The sequence below is a fragment of the Plecotus auritus genome (genome assembly GCF_963455305.1).
Source record: "Plecotus auritus genome assembly, chromosome: 3".
Lineage (NCBI taxonomy): Eukaryota > Metazoa > Chordata > Mammalia > Chiroptera > Vespertilionidae > Plecotus > Plecotus auritus.
Window position 1 is genome coordinate 23,743,253 of NC_137772.1, and position 20,473 is coordinate 23,763,725.

Below are 20,473 nucleotides of genomic sequence, written 5' to 3' on the forward strand. Positions count from 1 at the left end.
CTTCTGGACAGAGGGTCATGCAAATCAAGAAGAGCCACATAATCTCTAGGCCTCTGAATCCCTGCTGATAAAACTGAAACAGAAGCAATAAACTCTAGGAAAGAAAGAGCAGGTAATTTTCCTTTTATTTTCAGCTCTATGCACAGTCTAGTGCTTTTATTTATTCATACCTCTACTTCCAAGATACAGTAAATTTCCTTGAGATATGAACTTAAGTGTCATCATGAAGAAATAAAAAATTGCCTACCCTTCCTTTTAATTTGGTTCAATGTAGACACAGCTTTTAAAATGTATGTCTTTATAAACTGTCCTTGTTTCCTTTGCAGCCCTGTTGGAAGCTGTTCTTCATATGAGGACAAAACCATCCCCATTGATTTGACTTTCAATGCTTTCTTTACTTTCTATTTTGGGTTGAGAGTAAGTACCTGTTGGAAGTGGGAGTAAACAGACAAACACAACAGGTACAACATAGAGAGATCTGTGTGTGCCTTGGTTATACAATTAGCCTATGTTGTCAGGCGCTGGAGTTAGAGGGTCTATGTCCTAAGTTGTTAAAAGTATAGTGAGACATAATAGCTCTTTCACCTGCATCTGAAGCTGTCAACCAGGCCAAAAATTCCAACACAGACACAAATGAAAATGATTTTTTTAAAATATCGTCACCTGGCAACACTGCCCTCCTTATTGGCTTTCCTCCTACCTTGAGAAAGCTTTACTAATAAGCACAAGCTAGCAGAACCTGAATAACAAGCCTCTGAAAATGTCATTGGCTTCACTGATGGCTGATGTGCCATTAACTATATAAAATACTTTTTTTGAATTTATGCATTCCATGTTTTTATACATACTAGAGGCCCGGTGCACAAAATTTGTGCATGAGTAGGGTCCCTAGGCCTGGCCAGCAATCAGGGCTGACTGGGGCCTTCTGGCTGTCGGCCGGGGCCTTCCTGCCTTGGCTGCCAGCCAGGACCTTCCTTCATTCCGCGCCGCCCCTGGTGGTCAGCACATATCATAGCAAGCGATCGAACTCGGTCAAATTCCCAAGGGGACAATTTGCATATTAGGTTTATATATATATAAAATATACGTTATGCATACACTTGTAATGTGTATTTCTATGACTGTCCTTCAGCACATACTCTGACCACACTGATCTTTAAAATCTTTTTACAGCAAACTCTCCCTTCTGGAAATGCTTGCTTTTTTATTCTAAATAGGGAAGCTCATAAATACAGGTCTTGGCCAGCCATATTTGTAGATAAATGTAACTTTTCCATTGAAGACCACCTTAAATCATGTTTCCTCTTTGCTCACAAATAGAGGGTTTTAGCTCTATAATTATAAATCTCTGGGAACAGCAGAAAGGTCAGAGTATGAGACTTTAAGTTCCAGTAAATAAAATGGGTTCATGTTCTTTATTGAACACCTACTACAGGTACAATCCTTATGTCTACAGCATATATCATATTGCTATGTAAAAATATATGTGTGTGTATATACGTGTGTGTGTGTGTATATATATGTATATAACAGAATTAGATCAAAACTCCAGTTAATGAATGAAATGTAGCTGAATACACTCCAGTGTTCACTTTAAAATTCTTGAGGGTAACAGGATTTGGGGTCTTTTGTTTCCATTTCATAGTTTTTGGCAGCTGATGACAAGATCAGGTTCTGGTTGGAGATGAACTCAATTGTAGACATCTTTACCATCCCACCAACATTTATTTCTTATTATCTGAAGAGTAATTGGCTAGGTAAGTATAAAGTTGGAATGAGAAACACTCTCTTAACATTCATTCATAAATATCCTTCATTTTCCTTTATAATGCCCAAATGCCATTTAAAAAAATTCATCACTGTACTTATACATCACTGTACTTGTATGGTTTTGTAATAAATTTTCAGAACCCTCTCTTTTTTTTAAACCTCAGTACCTAGAAATGTGATATACCTGATACACAGAAGGTGTCAGTGTTTGTTATTGTTAATAGACTGGCTCATCCACAACTTGAGAGGCAAGGCCCCAGCCTCCCATCCCATTGTGGCCCCTTTGTGCTGGGATCCCACATGGATTAGGAGAGATGAAAAAACCTCTCTTGGTCTTTGAAAGCTATAGATCATCAGTTATAACATATTAGAGATTTATATAGTTACTTTGTCTTTAAGGTGGACACTGCATGGGAGTTATATGGCTTTTTCTAATTTTATGTAATTTTATTTATTATCTATAAAATATTTCTTGCTATCATTATTATCAAACTACATAAAGTAAAGCATCATACAAATGTGAGGAGCATATCATAGATATCCTATAGTCAGAAGTTTAAGTGGATTATAGATAATTTGTTTTTTATTCTAAGGAAGAATTAAGTAGAGTGAAATGTGAGTAGTGCTTTTATATGCTTTCTGTTAGCTCAGCAACCCTAGGTACTATTATAATTCTCATTTTACAGATGAAGAGCTAGAGAAGTTGAGGGCATTGCTTTAGATTATAACACCTATTAAGGGTCAGGGCTAGGATTTGAACTAGAACTCATATTCTTAAATCTACAATGTTATAATATATTAGAGGCCTGGCGCACAAAATTCGTGCATGGGTATGGTCCCTCGGCCTGGCGTGTGATCAGGGCCATCTTCCCTGGCTGCCCACAGCTGGCCCCACTCCTTGCCACCATCCTTCCCCCCCCCCGCTTCGTTCCCCGTTTGCCATTGGGCAATTGAAGCCTGATGGCTGGGGGAAGGGACCAAGAGGTCAGCTATTCCCACCTGCTCACTGGCTCCACTCCTGCCGCGGGTCGCCCTCTGTGTGTGGGGCGACTGGCAGGGCAGGGGCCTTGGCCTGTCACTGACTGCACCTCCCGCCTCCCACCCCCGGCTCCATGTTCGTCATCGAGCGATCGGCGCCTGCTGGCCAGGGGGAGGGACCAAGAGGTTGGCCGTTCTGCCCGCTCCCCGGCCATGCCCCCCCACCTCCACCCACCCAGTTCCCCGTTTGCCATCAGGCAGTTGAAGTCTGCCAGCCAGGGAAAGGGACCAAGAAGGGTCAGTGCACCTCATAGTGACTGGTCGAGCAGCTGTTCTGGTCATTCACCATAAAAGACAATTTGCATGTTACCCTTTTAGAGGCCTGGTGCACAGGTGGAGGCCGGCCAGCCTGCCCTGTTGGAGGCCCCAGATCTAGGTGGAGGTCCCTGCTGGGGGGCAGGGCTGGCTGGGGCGAGGGGCCCCAGTCATTCTGGTCTCTGGTCATTCTGGTCATTCCACCATTTTGGTCACTGGGCTTTTATTATATAGGATTATATTTGAGCATTTCAAGGAACGAAAAAGTGTAACTATTCCCCACTGTGTTATAATTCAGCTCACTCTCTGGAGTAACCCTCTTCTTTTGGAAGCATTCTCTTTTCTATTGCTTTCTAGGTTTAAGGTTCCTAAGAGCATTGCGGCTGCTAGAACTCCCTCAAATCTTGCAAATTCTGAGAGCCATCAGGACCAGGTAAATATCCTTCCTCAAATACTACTCACTTACTGTTTTGGATTAGAAAATGAAAATGCTAACTACACCTTCAATTCAACTAATTTCTCATCAGAATTTCAGGGCAAAAATCACAAAATCCCATAGCTGCCAATATAGTATTCTCTCACTTCCTCCCACTGTGTTAACATCACACACTAGCTGAAAAGTTTGCAATCATTTTGAAGGTTTTGTTTCTTTGTTTTGTAGAGCCACAATGTGTAAGTCCATTTAGGCTTTGATTCCCCTATCACCTCTACCCAAATAAAAACTCAGAACAATTCAGAGGCTTTGGTTCTATACATTTGCAGTTATGAATCATGTCTTTCCTGGCTAGGACCTAAGACAATCCCTCTGAGCATGAGAGCTGCCCAGTAGCGGCAGTGAACTATTGCTTACAAATGTCTCAAAAAATAATTCAAACTACCTTTGAGCAGCAATGTAGTAGTACTTCTAAAGTTTTAGCAGTATGGTCTTATGTTACCCACTCAATATTTCCATGCATCTCTAAGTTCTCACCAGAAACATCAATATTACAGGCCAGGCAGATTTCACTTCTAAATGTTTATGCATGATGGGGAATTCAAGATGGTAAAAGCATGTCCTCGTGTGATAGGTGGCCCTACGGAGATTTCAACTAAATGCTAGGGCTTCATTTAGGAGGCAGGAGCTTATCTGATCCTCTTCACTCAAAGGTCCTGGGCTGAGGCTGGCATTATGGAACTACAGTTCTGTGACCGACTCAATATCATTGTGCAAGCCCACTCTGGATGCCTGGGACACTGACATTTGTACAATTCCTTTAGGCAATGTAGCAATTTACTAAATTTATTTTATGATGATACATATATAATATGTTTTAAACGCAGTATAATATTAGGCCAGTGGATAACATAACAAAATCTAAGGTTTTTCAGCAAGTGTATGTAACTGGGTGTGTGCATCTTCAATGCTAACCTGTATACGAATCAAACAGAGGACCTTATAACACCTCAGATCTGTAGACCAGGGGTGGGGCCTGGGATTCTGCATTAATGAACTCCCAGGTGAGCGTATCCTTGCTTCAGGTCCATGAGACCTACTTTGAGTAGCAAGATTTTAGAGGATGAGGCATTTGTGTTGTTCTGAGACCTGTCAGAACCCAACAGCTCTTTGTCTTTTTTCCTCTAGCAATGCATTGAAGTTTGCCAAACTGTTATCAATAGTGCTCAGTACCTGGTTCACAGCTGCAGGATTCATTCACCTGGTAAGCATCTCATCACAGTCTCTATAATGGTGCCGGTCATCATAAATGTCTTTTCTTTAAAAAATGGGGGTAATCCTTCTAAGCTCCTGTCTCCTTCACTGTAACTGGTGTGAAGTTTATCTCTCTACTTCCCTTTTCAGGGTTTTCTCCACTCCCATATTTATGACAAACATGTATCTCCTACCCTCAAGGTATCAATGTTCCTTCTTCGAGCTTTCAAAACCTACACTCGGAAAAGGATCTAATAAAGCTTACCCTTCAAAGGTATAAGCAATAGGGAACATTTATTTCTGCATCTTCATAAGGGTTCCAGAACTTTTAAAAAGAATAAAAAGTCAAATAAGTGAAGCCACTTATAGAATTTAAGTATAAAAGCTGGAGAATTGTGGGGGAAGTGTTGCTGAGTTGCAAAGAGGAGTTTTGGGAATTTATTTGTTCTCCTGAAATGAATCTGTATACATAGCTGTCTCTTTTGCCTAATGATAAGGCTAGTTTTTAGCCCACATCATTCAGCAATATAATAAATGGATTTCAGCAATAGGAAAGAAATTCCTAGAAAATGTAGAAATTGAAGCGGGATGTTAAAAGTCTACAGAGGTCTTTGAGAAAAGCAAAGCAAAACAAAAAAAATGTAGGAGTTTTCACATGAGTCCCTCTCTCAAAATTAATTAAAGCAATAACAAGAAAAATGTTAACCTCCAAATGGAAATTTCGATATATGAACCTTCAAAAAATCTGAAACCAGCCATTTCCCCTCTCAGCACTGAAGCAGGAAGAGAGATTCTCCTGAAAGAAGTGTCACAGCAGTAAGGCAGGTCCCTGGAGCCAGAGGGTTGATCCCAAGGGCATGGGCTTCCCATGGGAGAAGTGTATCTGTAGAGACCTGTTGGCCATCACAGAATGGGAGGAAGAGGATGCTAAGGAGAAACCATGGCATCAGGACTTCTTGCCTTCAATAGTGGTTCCAATGAGAGGCTCTCGGGCTGAATGTGGCCTATAGTCTCATTTTATTTGTCTTAATTATATTTGTATTTTACTTTTATTGCTTGATAACTTTTATGGAGAACTCACATAAAAACCCAGATTTCTGGATTTTTTGAAAAAATATAAGGTTCTGGAACCCATTCTACCAAGGCCACCACCAGTCCTAGTCAAAGACTAGCTGTTTCCTGTAAGTAGCATGTGCTCCTGAGTTGGACACAGTCTCTGCCAGGCTTAGTTGAACCATTCAAGTTTTTTGCTTTACCCTTCTAAGCATGTAAATGTGTGTCCTGGTTGGACATCGAGTCTCCCAGGCAAGGAGACCTCCAGCAAGGGTGCATGTAGAGCAAGAAAGAGAAGCAACCAGATGGCTTGTGACTTAAAGGGATCCACTGTAAGTCACACTAACATCTGGAATGTTAAAAACCCAAAGCCAAGAAAATGGCAGATTTTGTTGAGAGGATATTTGAAATGACAAACCAAAATAAAAGCTATCATTATCCCAACTTTACCATCTTCCCATACTCACAGCTAAAAGTTGATGCCATTCAAAGGTGAAAATTAACCAGAAAGTTATCAACATGATGCTTATCCTCAAATTCTTCTGGAAGTAGCAAGAGGGTATGATGGAGAGTAGACATCAGTGTAACAACAGTTATATAATATAACAGTTACAAGAACAACAATTAAAAGACAATTTGTCCAAGCAAACAAAAGTTTTAAAAAACATCTTTATATTTGATAAAAATACAAACAAAGGGCTTTAAAAACTAAAAATGATAATTCAAAAAATATATACGATTTTAAATAAAAGAATATTAAACAGGAGTTAAAAATGGGATGGAAGTATCCAAGAAAAAGGAAAAAGTATTGTAGAACTGAAAAACCACATTAGGGAAAACCAAAATTTAATAAATGTGGCAAAAGCTGCTCAGAGACACAGTGGGCAGGATTGAGGCAAAAACACTGACATGGAAAAGACTAAAGACATTCAAATGATTTTTGAGGAGAAACATGGAAAATGGGCAATGTGGATTCAGCATACTATTAAATTAGTATTTCTGAAGAAGAAAATGACACAAAAAATGGCACCAGAAAAAAATATTTAAAATGAATTTTAAATTTGTAGATTAAAGGATATAGTGAATCCAGGAAAAATAACCCTAAATTATTTATCCCAACTATATTTTGGAGCAATTTACTGACCTTAGAAGATAAGGAGAGAATCCAAGCTGAACAAAGCAAAGTCTATAAAAGGGGCAGAAAAATCAAAGTAGCCTCAGATTTCTTGGAAGTGTCAATCAATATAGGAAGATGACAGAGCAGTGTCTGCAAAGTTTGTGTGAAAGGACATGCAACTTATCCTGTCATTTACACAGGTAGAGAAAATCGCATCTATGAGCCCCCTTTTTTAAAAATTTATTTTATTGTTTAAAGTATTACACATAGTAGTACATATATCTCCTTTTGTTCCCCATTGATCTTCCCCCAGCCTCCCCTAGCCCCTGTCGCATGTGCCCCTTTTAAAAAATGTTTCTTAATGATAAAATCCAGCCAGAGGAGATGAATCAAAACTAAGAACTCAAGAATGAAGAAACCATGATAAAAATTAGTGGTGGTGATTATTAGATGACTTTAAAATAGAACTAAGGTATAATTAAGGGAATTGTTATTATGACCAGAACACATATACAATTCTATATAATAAAAGGCTAATATGCAAATTGTCCCCTTGGTAGTTCGACCGGGAGTTCAATCGCTTGCTATGATGGGCACTGACCACCAGGGGGTGGCACAGAACGTGGTAGATGACCAGTGGTGGTGGTGGGGCACTGAGGGAGCGAGGGAAGGAGGAGGTGGGGAGGCCGGGAGGTGGAGAACCTGATTGGCCCTGATCGCTGGCCAGGACTAAGGACCCTACCCATGCACAAATTTTATACACTGGGCCTCTAGTGTAAAAATAATGTAACTAATACAAATGATGTGAAGGTAGGAGATGGGAGAGTGTCCCTGTATCCTTCTCTTCCATAGCACATTAAAATTGAAACACAGAATTTAAAAACATAAAAATTCAGTTGCTTTGTAATAGGAATTAAAAATAGATAATTCAATATCTTAACATCAGTCCATAATTCTTTATCTTAACTTTAATTTACTTCTCACCTGGGCTTAGAGGTTGCTGTTAACATGGTTAAGAAGAAGAGCAGAACAAACAAGCCAACCAGCAGAAGGCTGCCATGTCTTTGAGGAGTGCTGGGGGAGCAGGGAGGGGTTTGAAACACTAAAGTAATATTCCCAAAATGAGTGAGTTAAACATTAAAGGGTTAAATTATTGTGAAGGCTATTTCCAGGTTAAAATAAATTTAGTTTGTACATGTTATACAAGGGTGTGATTGAAACCATGTGTTAAGATGTTATTAAAAGAAACTGTAGGGTTTTACTTAAAGGGAACAGTTCCAAGTAACTCTTATATTCCTGGATGAAATATACTGTATATATCTGGTTTTCTTATACGACAGTTAGAGGCCTAGTGCACGGATTTGTACACTGGTGGGGTCCCTTGGCCTGGCCTTCACCCTCTCGCAATCCGGGACCCCTCGGGGGATGTCAGACTGCTGGTTTCAGCCTGACCCCTGAGGCAAGGCCAAGGGACCCCACCGGTGCATGAATCTGTGCACTGGGCCTTTAGTGTGCTTATAAGATCTTTGGTTAATCTCTTCCCGCCCTCCCCCCCTCTCACCTTCCCTCTGAGATTCATCAGTCTGTTCCATGTTTCTATGCCTGTGCATTGAGCATCTGCCTCCTGGTGGTCAGTGCACATCATAACTATCAGTTGAGCTTAGGCATATATATATATATATATATATATATATATATATATATATGTATATATATATATATATATATGTCTCAGAAAATAGTGAAGACTCCAGAAGTCAGTAGAAACAGATTCTACTACCAGCTATGAGAATTAATTATAGACATACAATTTCTTTCTTACTTCAGAGTGGGATATTATAGGTGTCCACACTCATAACCTCCTCATCAAACTTAAAAAAGGGTCAGCATTGGGCATACATATCACTTTTACAAAGTGATCATGTACCTGAGAAAACTACATTATTTCTAATTTCCACTCCCGTTCTTAAATGCAAAACAAAAAACCTACTTTCTCTAGGCATCTTTAGAATTTTATCATTTTTGTGTCAAATAGAAAAGGAATATGTCTAGGAAATATGTAAGCTATTTGGAAACATGTCTAAAAATGTAAAAAAAGGAAAATTTTATATATTCTATATCATTGTTATATGTTATTTGTAATATATGTTATATATTTATAATAAGTTTATATATATTATATATACATAAAGTAATGTATATATAATATATATAAACTTATTATAAATATAAATGTCATTGCCTAAGTTGCTCTTTTTATTTAATATAAAAAACTAACCTGAGCCCTAACCGGTTTGGCTCAGTGGATAGAGCATCGGCCTGCGGACTGAAAGGTCCCAGGTTCGATTCCGGTCAAGGGCATGTACCTTGGTTGCGGGCACATCCCCAGTAGGAGGTGTGCAGGAGGCAGCTGATCAATGTTTCTCTCTCATCGATGTTTCTAACTCTCTATCCCTCTCCCTTCCTCTCTGTAAAAAAGCAATAAAATAATTTTAAAAAGTAACCTGATAAATTTAGTTTCCTTAAAACATGGAGATTTAGGGGGGAAGTCAGAGGAAATATTTTTCAGAGTTTTTTTAATCGCTGAAGAAATATTTTTGGGGAGTAGGGGAAACAACCTGGGAAACTCATTTGTTTGCTTTTCCTTAGGCATTGCTTTTATGAAGTTAAGTTCACTGAAATGAAGTGCTTATTTGCGTGCTCCTTTCTTTAATGATAGATAAACCTGATCTGGTGAAAAATGAGAATGAATAGTAATTTCTAAACCTGAGAGCCTTTGGTGTCCATGATGGCTCCAGGAAGTGGTGATGTGCTCACATGAAAAGAGATATGTGCAATAAATTTCACTAGGGAGGATTCCAAATGTGAGCTCAAGCTACATGCCCTCTTAGATTTCAGCAATAATCACATTAAAAACAACAACAACAAAAACACCAAGACTTCACACAATCACTACCCCAATTTACCAACCCTTCACAGCTGCCTAGGAATCATTTAATATTTCATTTGTATTGAATTAAGTGATCTTGCTTATTTTTTATAAACTTTCCCTTGGGTTCCATTTCCTGAGTTCTTTTCTCTTGACAGGTGGAAAATTCTGGTGATCCCTGGCTTAAGGGTAGAAATTCACAGAACTTAACATATTTTGATTCCATTTACTTGGTCATGGCAACAACGTCAACTGTTGGCTTTGGAGATGTGGTAGCCAAGACATCCCTAGGACGGACCTTCATCATGTTCTTCACTCTGGGGAGTTTGGTGAAGAATATTTTTAATATCTTTTGAATGTAGCACAGAAATGAAAGGCATTTGGTTAATGGTGAGAAAAAAGCAGTATAGTCTTGAGAGTAAATGTTACATTATCAGGTGTCAAATGAATATGAAAAGATATATGGATCCCATATTTTTCCAAACTGCTTCTCTCAGAGCACATGAAGTAATTGCTTGGTTGCCAGAGATGAGGATGGTCAGCAAAGGAGAGTAAATTTTCCTTATTAGCCTTTATATTGACCGGAACATGCCTGTCTTCCTTCATCTTTGGCCCATCAGATTAAAGTCTTTCTTCCAAAGAGGAAGGGAATTTGAGATTTGATCTGAAGGAAGTTCTGTTCCTTCCAGCTCAAATGAGTAAGCTCTCCAAACCAGCATTTTCCTTCAGATAAGTGAATATTTGTGCATGATTCAGCAGTGTGTGTCAAGTTTCTAATTTCAATTCCTTAAAACCATGCCACGTTCTCTACTTCACCTTTCTGATATTCCATTGTCAACACTGCTACATCCCCTCATTTCATTTCCCCTTAACTTTTCTCTGTCCCATAACTCCCCCCCACCAAAGTTCCTAAATAATAACAAGTTTAAGGGCACTTTGTAGTGATGAGGGGACAGAATGTGTAGGAAGGTTGCCTTTCTGCTTATCCTTCCTTCATTGTTTTCACCATTTTGAATTCAGGAAAGCATTTTATTCAATTTTAATCAAATTCAAAAGCTGAAGTAAGAAAGAAACATGGTCTTTCTTTAAAAATATAGTTCACAGTGATGCCCCTCATAAATTAGACAACATTTTGTGTACCTTCTTTCTCTTTTATAATCTTAGTATCCTTTAAAATTATGAGACCTAAGGTTTTATTTGCTAATTATTTTAGATACTATTTGCGAACTATATCCCTGAGATCGTGGAACTCTTTGTTACCAAGAGGACATACACCAGTTCCTATGAAGTGCTCAAAGGAAAGAAGTAAGTAGCTTTCAAGTATAATTTCTACAGTTTGAGATATTCCTTTAATCACAGACCTCTTTCTAAACAGCTATTGCTTGACCTAGGTCAGTGGTCGGCAAACTGCGGCTCGCGAGCCACATGTGGCTCTTTGGCCCCTTGAGTGTGGCTCTTCCACAAAATACCACAGCCTGGGCGAGTCTATTTTGAAGAAGTGGTGTTAGAGGAAGTTTAAGTTTAAAAAATTGGCTCTCAAAAGAAATTTCAATCGTTGTACTTTTGATATTTGGCTCTGTTGACTAATGAGTTTGCCGACCACTGACCTAGGTGAATATATTGGCAGGATCATTCATTCACTAAAGAGGGTTGTGCTAAAATAAATACCAAGAAGATTGTATTTGCTACTTGATACAAACTAAGATAGATATGCCTATAAGGGCTTTAAGTCAACTTAAAATGGCAAATAATGTTGTCATTCGCTGTCAAATATTGATTGTGACAATATTTGGACCTTCCTTATCACTATCTATTCTCTTATATACATTACTAATTTTCTTATTCATTTTAAGCACGTGGTTAACTCAGGCAAATTTTACATAATAGATCAAATTAAAGCCACAGTTTGAATTTGAAATAATTCAGTTGTCTTAGCCAAAACTACCCTAAACCATATAGGGCTCATTCATGGGCAGAGGTTTGCTGGAGTGAGGAGCAATTTCAGCCTTTTCACCAGTACTTCATAGATCTCCTTTGTTCATGCCACAGTCATTTGTTCCCACGAGGAAAACAGACTTGTTTTTACCTTTTCTCTCTGTGGATATATATTATCTCAGTTTCCATTATGCTTTTTTTTTTTTTTTTTTTTTTTTTTGCTTTTTCACATCTTAGAAAAAAAAGAAAGAAGCAGAGATCGTGAATTCAAAGTGATACTTTTTTATCTAGTCTCTGTCCACTGTAGAAAAAAGAGGCACAATGTAGGTAAATTTTCTTGGCATGGTCTCTTAACATAGTGGATGAAGACCAAGATGGACCTAGGACTAAGAAAATAGTGCAATGAATGAAAATAATGAAATAAACTAGTTAAGCCAAAGTTTGACCCAGTTTATCTCAGGAAAGTGATAGTGACCCAAGCTAAATCAGCCAGTAAGGTCTAGAAAATATAAGGTAAACTTGCGCTAAATTTATGCTTTTCATTTTCTTAATTGATTAGTAGAGGGAAAAGTATATATATGTTAAGCCTAAGAAAATTGACAGCTAATTTCCACCATAAAAGTTACATGCTTATATTTTTGCACCTCTCATAGGTGTCTCTCCATGGCAGTCACTTTTTGTGACTACTAGATAATTTTCATGCAGAAGATAAATATAAATAACCTAGATTCTAGTGCTGTCTCAGCCATAGCATTTAACTATGGGAAACTCAATTAAATACTCTGAGCCTCAATTATTCCTCAGTGAAGAAATGACTTGATCAGCCAATCAGGATTCAAGTGCAAAGTTAAATCAAATTATACATTTCAAGTCTGTTATAAGTTACAAATAACCATAAAAACCTAGCAGTTATGATAGTTATTGTTGTATTCCTAAAAAGCTACATGTAATTCAAATGCGTGGAGTTATACCCTGTATGAGATGAACTGGAGATGACAGAAATCTGACACTGCTTTTGTATAATGGAGATACAGTCCTGGGTGTTTCTATTTTCAAAATCTGGGTGATTCAAATACCAAATGTATTTAAAACTAAGTTTAAGCCCTAGCCGGTTTGACTCAGTGGTTGGTCCGTCAGCCTGTGGACTGAAAGGTCTTAGGTTTGATTCTGAGCAAGGGCATGTAGCTTGGTTGTAGGCTCAATCTCCGGCCTGGTGAGGGCTGGAGTGGAAGGCAACCAATGAATGTGTCTCTCTCACATCGATGTTTCTCTCTCTATGCCTCTCCCCATCCCTTCCACTCTCTTTAAAAATCATTGGAAAAAATACCTTGGAGTGAGGATGAACAAAAATAAGACAAAACCCTAAGTTTAAGCTAATTTTCGACCTCGAAATCTAGACAGGAAGATATTTTTGTTCCTCAGATGATCCAGCTAATATGTTCTTGCTACCCAGGTTCATTGTGGTTTGTGGAAACATCACTGTGGACAGTGTGACTGCTTTCTTGAGGAATTTTCTCCGTCATAAGTCAGGGGAGATCCACACTGAGATTGTTTTCTTGGGAGAGTAAGTATATCTGTTTGACTCATAGACTCGAAATTAATACTTGAAATATATGTGGATATTTTTAATGGGAGAAAATGACCCTTGTAATACTCATCAAAAAATTAGGAAATAATAAGAAGCAAACAGAAAAGGAAAAGCAATTCCATGATCAGAGGTAACTTCTGAAAAAAATTGAGAATATATCTTGCCAGACATTTTTCTGTATATGTACTATTAAGTGATTCCAGATCATTAAGGTTATTCTATACTGATTACTCTTATATATGACCATAATTTTGTGCACATGTCTAGCATACTTCATAATTATAATTCTAACTGTTAATTATCTGGATTGGAAATCTAAAGTTCAAATAGTTGATGTTTTTGTTCTATGCAGTTTACCTTTTCACAAGCGTAATCCAACTCAAATATTTGTAAAGCACTGAGACATACATATTTAATACAAAAAGAGTTTAAAGTAGGCAAAATGATTTCTAATTATTTTATTTTACAATTTTGGTTCCCAGTGAAATGGAACATTTTTTGTGCATTTTGAAATTCCTCTTTATTTTTTTTTTTCACTCTATTTTCTATAAGGCTATTCATCTGTTATTTTTCTGGCTTTTGAGCACTCAGTGTATTGTAATATTAACTGTTTTGTGTCATATATTATAAATATATTTTCCCTCTTTGCCCTTCAATTTTGTGTGCTTTCATTTTAATATAGTATTTCATTTACATGTACTTCAATCCATCCACTTCTTTTCTTTTTTTTGTTTTGTTTATTTCTTGCTTTTCTTACATTCTTAGGCCTCTCTGTTTTAGGATATAATAAATATTTCTATAAGAGTTCTATGTTTTCTTATGGAAATATTTTATATTTTAGCTCTCTGAAATTGATTTGGTGTAATGTGAAAGGAGTTAGCTTCTTTTTTCCCCAAATGGTTAATCACTCAATAAGTAAGTCACAGATTTGAAGTGACATTTTTATCTCATAAAGGAATGTATTTAAGATTCACACCAACCTTTACATATTTTGTAGTTAAAGCAAAAAACTAAGCAATGTCTTTGATACTCCTGTCTCCCTCAAATCCTATGTATACTTTCATCAATATCATCCCTTTTGTCTCCTAAGTAAATTCTATTTCTATCATTTCATTTCCACTATTAACAATCCTGTTCAAAGTTAATATCTTATCTCTCCTGTATCTCTATAAAAGCCACTTTATTGATTGATTCTTTTTGCTAAGAATTTCTTATATCTTTATATGACCAGTTTATTTTCATCCTTCAGCACTCAGAGAGACCTTCTCTATTCAACAAATCTAAATTAGTGTCTTCTAATCCTTCTGTCTCTTTACTTTGTTATATTTTCATTAAAGCACTTATCACCATCTGTAATTATGGTAGATTTTCCTTTAATACAGCTATTAATATTTCCTTTTCTTACTGTTATTTCATTCTGGGATTCTCAATAAAAGATGGAGTCTCTTTCTCATCCCTTTGAATCTGAACTGGCCAGTGACTTTATTTGATAAATTGAATGCAGTAGAGGCGAAACTTTGTTAGTTTCAGGCCTATTGCCTTTAAGAGAACTTGGCAATTTCAACTTTCACGCCAAGAGAGTCTTAAGCCCTAAGCCATCATATGAAAAGTCAGAATAGCTTGCTTGGGGAGGAGGCCCATGAAGCTCTCACCTGCTCCAGGCTGGTAGATGAGGCAGCAATCACGTGTGTGAAGTCATTTTGGTCATTTGAGCTCCCAAACTCTGATGAATGTACCCACATGAATGACCACAGTCAATACTATGTGGAATTACATTGCTAAGACCAGCCAACGACAAAATCATGAGAAATAATATATTATTGCTGTTTTAGATCAAGAAGTTCTGGAAGTGTTTGTTTTACAGAAACAAAACATGGTAGTGAAAGTGGAGTGTTGTCATAACAAAAAGCCAAAATATAGTCTTTTCCTTGGAACTAGTGGTAGTCGGAGGCTGGAAAGGTTGCATGGAGACTCTCCGTAGAGGCCAGAAGAACAATGAGGAAATTTCTATTAGGTTCTGGAAGAAGAGCAGAATTTTGGTAACCATGTCACTAAAAGTAACATGGAAGATAGAAAATGTACCTAGTGCAGTTGTGAAGCTGGCTAAGAAAATTTCCCAAAAGAATGTTGAGTGTCATTTGCCCCTGTATAATCATGTATGATAAGGCATGAAAATTGAGCTGAAGAAGAAACACTTTAATTTTCAAGCAGAACCTAAGGGGGAATATAGGAGTCCCATAACAGTCTCTCCAGCTTGCCAAAAAATGTTAAAGAGGAAAATGACCTCAGGGAAAAAAAAAATCAAATCCAAGATGCCACTTATGAAATATGACCTCAAGGTCAAATGTAAAGATCCAGTCAAGGATGCAGCTGAGGACCCTTTGTTAAGACCTCAGAAAGATTTAAGGTGGCGACTCATTGATGATCCTCTCAAGTCAGGCAAAGGGCTTCTAAGAATGTGAGGACATTGTTCCCAAAATCCTGACTTTCTCAAAGTAGAGAGGAATCATGAACATGACTTTGTGGGCATGCCATGAACCTGAATAATATGTATAGAGACTTGTCTATACTTTAAATACAATTTTACTGGTAAAATGTACTACCAGCTTGGGGTAAAGGGACAGAGTTCAAAATGAAAAAAAAAAAAAATGCCTCTTGACCTCCAATGCAGCACAGGCAGAAATCAAGCTGAAAAAGCTATTCAAGTACAAACATGGGACATTTATTAGGGAAAAGAAAGGATGGCTCAGAGGGTCAGAGGGGAGAGAAAAGAATCAAGAAGAACAATGGATTAGCTCATAAGGACAAAACTAGGCTCAAAAAAAAAAAAAATACAACCCTCTGCCGCTGGGTAGGGGGTCCTCATGGTATGTGCTCTGATGGATTTCAGAATTTCTATGTGCTAATTTCTGGTTATTTATATGTGCCCTTCATTACCACCCTCACCTCTTTATTTTTTTTTTGAAATATATATTTTTTATTGATTTCAGAGAGAAAGGGAGAGATAGAAACATCAATGATGAGAAAGAATCATTGATCGGCTGCCTCCTGTACGCCCCCTACTGGGGATTGAGCCCCCAACCCCGGCATGTGCCCTTGCCTGGAATCAAATCCGGGACCCTTCAGTCTGTGGGCCTACACTATCCACTGAGCCAAACCACTAGGGCACCACCCTCACCTCTTTTGATTGGGAATGTTTATTGCAATTTTTCTATTCCTTATCATGGCATGTTGGGTGTGGAGATGGGTATAATAAAACTTGATTTAGTTCACAGGTCTTCAGCTAAGGATGAGCTATACCTGAGGAGCCCCATCCACATCTAGACCTGACTTAAGATAACAAGATGCAGGACTTTGACCTGATTGCTATAAAGAGATGACACTTTTGAGGGAGAACATGAGATTATTTTGTACAGGAGAGGGTTGTGGATTCTTGTGGCCACAGGGAAGATGGTGGTAAATTGTTTTTAAAAGATGGCTGCCAGCAATTTCTCCCAAACGTTTACACATAGACTATTCCCTTAGCAACTTAGACCTGAGCTTCAGACTCATCCATGGAATTAGGCTAGTGGTGTCAAAGTCACCTAACCTTGTGGATTAAAAATGAATGGAATATAGATGTGTTCCAAGAGGAGATTAGGGGTTCTATTAAATGAAAATAAATATAACAGTATCTAAGCAAAGTCAATCATCCTTTTTCTTCTTTGATCCTACATTCTTTGTCCAGGGTTCCTCCTTCTTTGGAATTGCAAACAATATTTAAGTGCTACATGGCCTATGCAACTTTTGTTTCTGGATCGGCATTGAAGTGGGTGGATCTGAGGCGAGTTGGGGTAAGAACTATTTTTCCTTTGTTCTTTGTAGTTAACCTCAGCTACAACAGTTAAGATGACAGGATCTAGTCTCTTTCAAAGGCATTACTCCAGACCCTTAAATTTGGGAAAATACAACTTTCTCAATTTTAAAAACTGATCATGAAGGAGATGTAGTAATTGTCCTCAGGTTTCTCTTTGACAAATATCAAGCAGACTTCACTATTTATATAAACTTATAGTTAAATTATTTATTTTACTAAGTTCTCTACCTAGAGCAGTTTTACTTTCACAGTCTAAGAGATCTGAAAAAATTATGGATAGCCAAAGTGTGTTTGATCTTACCATTCAAATGCAATTCTTACCAGAGGACAGATTTACCAATTTCTGAGCACACTGATGTGACTTCTGATAGGAGAGACATGAAAGAAAATAGCAGAGATCCCATTAAGGTTGGAACTAAAACTAATGATTAAAGGCCAACCCAGTCTAGACAGCTTTCATTTAAGATCAAAGCCAGCTTTCTCTCATTTTATAGATTTCACAGAATCATATAAACCAAAAGACTTCAGTTTTTTAAAGCAGAGATCTATAATGTTCATGTAAAGAATTAAAGCAGAAAATTATAGACTCAGAATAATCTTCATCTTTTCTGCACCTTGGTTTTATAAGAGCCACATCAATAATTTTCTAGAATCTTAAGATTTAGCATCCAAAGTTATTGAATGACAGCTTACTTTGAGTTAAGCAGACTTCCAGTTCCTCCATTCTTTGCTGTCCTGAAAGGCAAACAAGTGTACAGGAAATGGCTTTAAAAGATCGTATTACTTATCAGCAGGCATAAATTGATGGTTGGGATGATAGGAAAAAGTAACTATGCACTTTACCCATTTTAAAGCAATCTAACATCTATGTTGGAGACCTTGTGCCCTAGTCGACTCATCCATTGTAGCTCTCACAGCCCTTGCAGCATTTGCAGGACTATGATCCTGATGTTGTTGCATCCATATCAGAACTCCTTCCCAACTGTGTTCTCTTTCTTACTGGAAGTTTTATGAAAAAACACACACAACAACAACAAACAAATGTAAGAAAACTCAAAAAAGGCACACTACAGCATTCCCCACGTAATTAACAAGATGGTTGCTGTCCAATCTTGAAGAATAGGTGGAATCTGCGGAAGCATGCCTGATTATAGCCAACCCTTTGTGCAGTGATTCACATGATGAAGACACTTCAAACATCATGAGGTATGAAGCTGGCACTGTGGTATTTTGTTATCCAATGCTGATACATTTCTGCTTCTTTTAAAATAAAACCTGGTGCATAGGACTAAACAGAAGATGTCACAGCATCTTTTTTTTTGCCCCCAGAAATAGTGCAGATGTATGAAAAAGTAATTGAAAATAGAGTATTCTGAATGTCTCTGGGCTTGTCCACATACTGTGCTGAATTTTCATATGGATAATAGCTATCTAAACTTAAAAAGCAAGCATAAAGATAAGTGATAACTGTTCAGATAGCATCATTATAACTAACATCTTCTCCCCCTCAAAAATAGAAATGTTCTTGGTGATATGAGAACCCTAATAGTAGACTTTACTTATAGTTTTTCCCCCTAAGTAGTTCTGGTGAAAAGTTGTGCATGGTTTAGTATGATGTGCTTGTGACTATGGGAAATTTTTTTTAAGGTGTCTAGAACTAGTGTTACCATCTTTAATTGTGAACTATCTATGAGCAGGAACTTGACTTGTGGTAACAGAATCCAACTATCCTTGTGATAGCAATGGCTTTGTTCCTAACCCAGGGAATCTTCTGGCTCCCCAAGGCAAAATAAATAGAAATAGCTGAAGATGATGCTACAAAGAGTAAGAAACAGCTGAGAACTTTCACCATGTATAATACAGTAAACATGACACAGACTTTAATTTCTTAATTTGTAAACTAAGAACGTTGGAAAAGAGATTCTATGAGCTATTTCAAGCTACAGACAGTAATTCAATCTCTATTTTTTTCTTGTAATTAATGTGTTTGAGTTTAAAGGCTAACATATATACAAAATGACTTATTTCCTTTTCAAAAATTGGTCCCAGAAGACCATAATCTCTGAATACCAAGAGCTGACCTTTCCATAGATTTATTTTACTAAGTCACTAAAACAACTGCCACCTTCAGTGGGTATTCTATTAAACAGAACATTTTTCGAGAATAGTATAACAATGAAACTTATAATATGCCATTTTATTATGCTTTCCAGCTATCAATTTAACATTGAATTGAATTATATTATAAAACCATTGTATGTGGCCCATCACTGATGAACGTATTTGCTGTTTATGTAGGGTACTCTCTATCAAGAACTACAACCCTAATACCAGAATCATCATACAGATACTTCTCAATCCATAACAAGGTATTGTTTCTTCCTAGCCTATCTAGTCTGTGGAGCTAGATGAATTTAGTTTATCTATGTATAGATGAGTTTAATACTTTCAAATGGGTTTGCACTTGAAAAGTTTTTGCCAATTGTGGGTGACATTCAGAGTCTCATTAAGACTGTTAATCACTTATGAATATAAATTAAGAAAGAGGTATATTTGAATACTTTAAAAGCTGCTGCCTGATGTCTAACTTCCAATCAGCTTGAATCTAAGTGATAAATGAGATCCTTTGCTTTGGGAAACTGACAGGGACACTATCAACTACTGGGAGCCACTAAAACTAAAGTAGGCTGATTAGACAATTACAAAAGTTGAGAGACAGAGCTAGGTCAGGGTTGATTAATAAGGTTCATCTTCTACAAGAGGCCATTCCTTTAAGAGATGCCAACCAACCAGGAGAGGTTGATGTTTTTTCTAATGCAGAAAAACCAACACAGAGAGAAAATGAACAAACAGAAATAAGTGTTCTCACAACAACAACAACAACAACAACAACAAAAAGATAAAATCTCAGAAAAATTCCTTAATGAGAGATAAGTGACTTACCTGACAGAGAGTTAAAAATAACTGTCATAAAAATGTCACTGAACTTGGAGAGATAGATTTAAAAAGTGAATATTTAGCAAAGAGGTAGAAAGTATGAGAAAGTACCAAATAAAAGTCACAGAGCTGAAGAATATAGTAACTAAACTGAAAAATGCATTATAGGGGCTTATCCAGACGATAAATCAGAAGAAGGGATCAGTAAACTGGAAGACAGAGTAGTGAAACTCACCTAACCAGAGCAGCAAAAAAGAATGCAAATGAGTGAAGACAGTTTAAATAGCTGATGGGACATCTTGTGGACC

The 20,473-nt window shown here is 37.4% G+C and overlaps 1 protein-coding gene across 1 annotated transcript in view; it reads left to right on the forward strand.

Moving 5' to 3' along the window:
• KCNU1 (potassium calcium-activated channel subfamily U member 1) overlaps positions 1–20,473 on the forward strand; it is a gene marked incomplete at both ends in the record, with an annotated part of 120,536 nt that overhangs the window by 13,635 nt on the left and 86,428 nt on the right. The window contains 11 exon segments of the mRNA XM_080659015.1: positions 327–417; positions 1,646–1,757; positions 3,421–3,496; positions 4,685–4,760; positions 10,008–10,178; positions 11,063–11,154; positions 13,238–13,348; positions 17,100–17,205; positions 18,352–18,434; positions 19,527–19,587; positions 19,589–19,597. Of these exon segments, the coding sequence (XP_080515141.1) occupies positions 327–417; positions 1,646–1,757; positions 3,421–3,496; positions 4,685–4,760; positions 10,008–10,178; positions 11,063–11,154; positions 13,238–13,348; positions 17,100–17,205; positions 18,352–18,434; positions 19,527–19,587; positions 19,589–19,597 (988 nt within the window).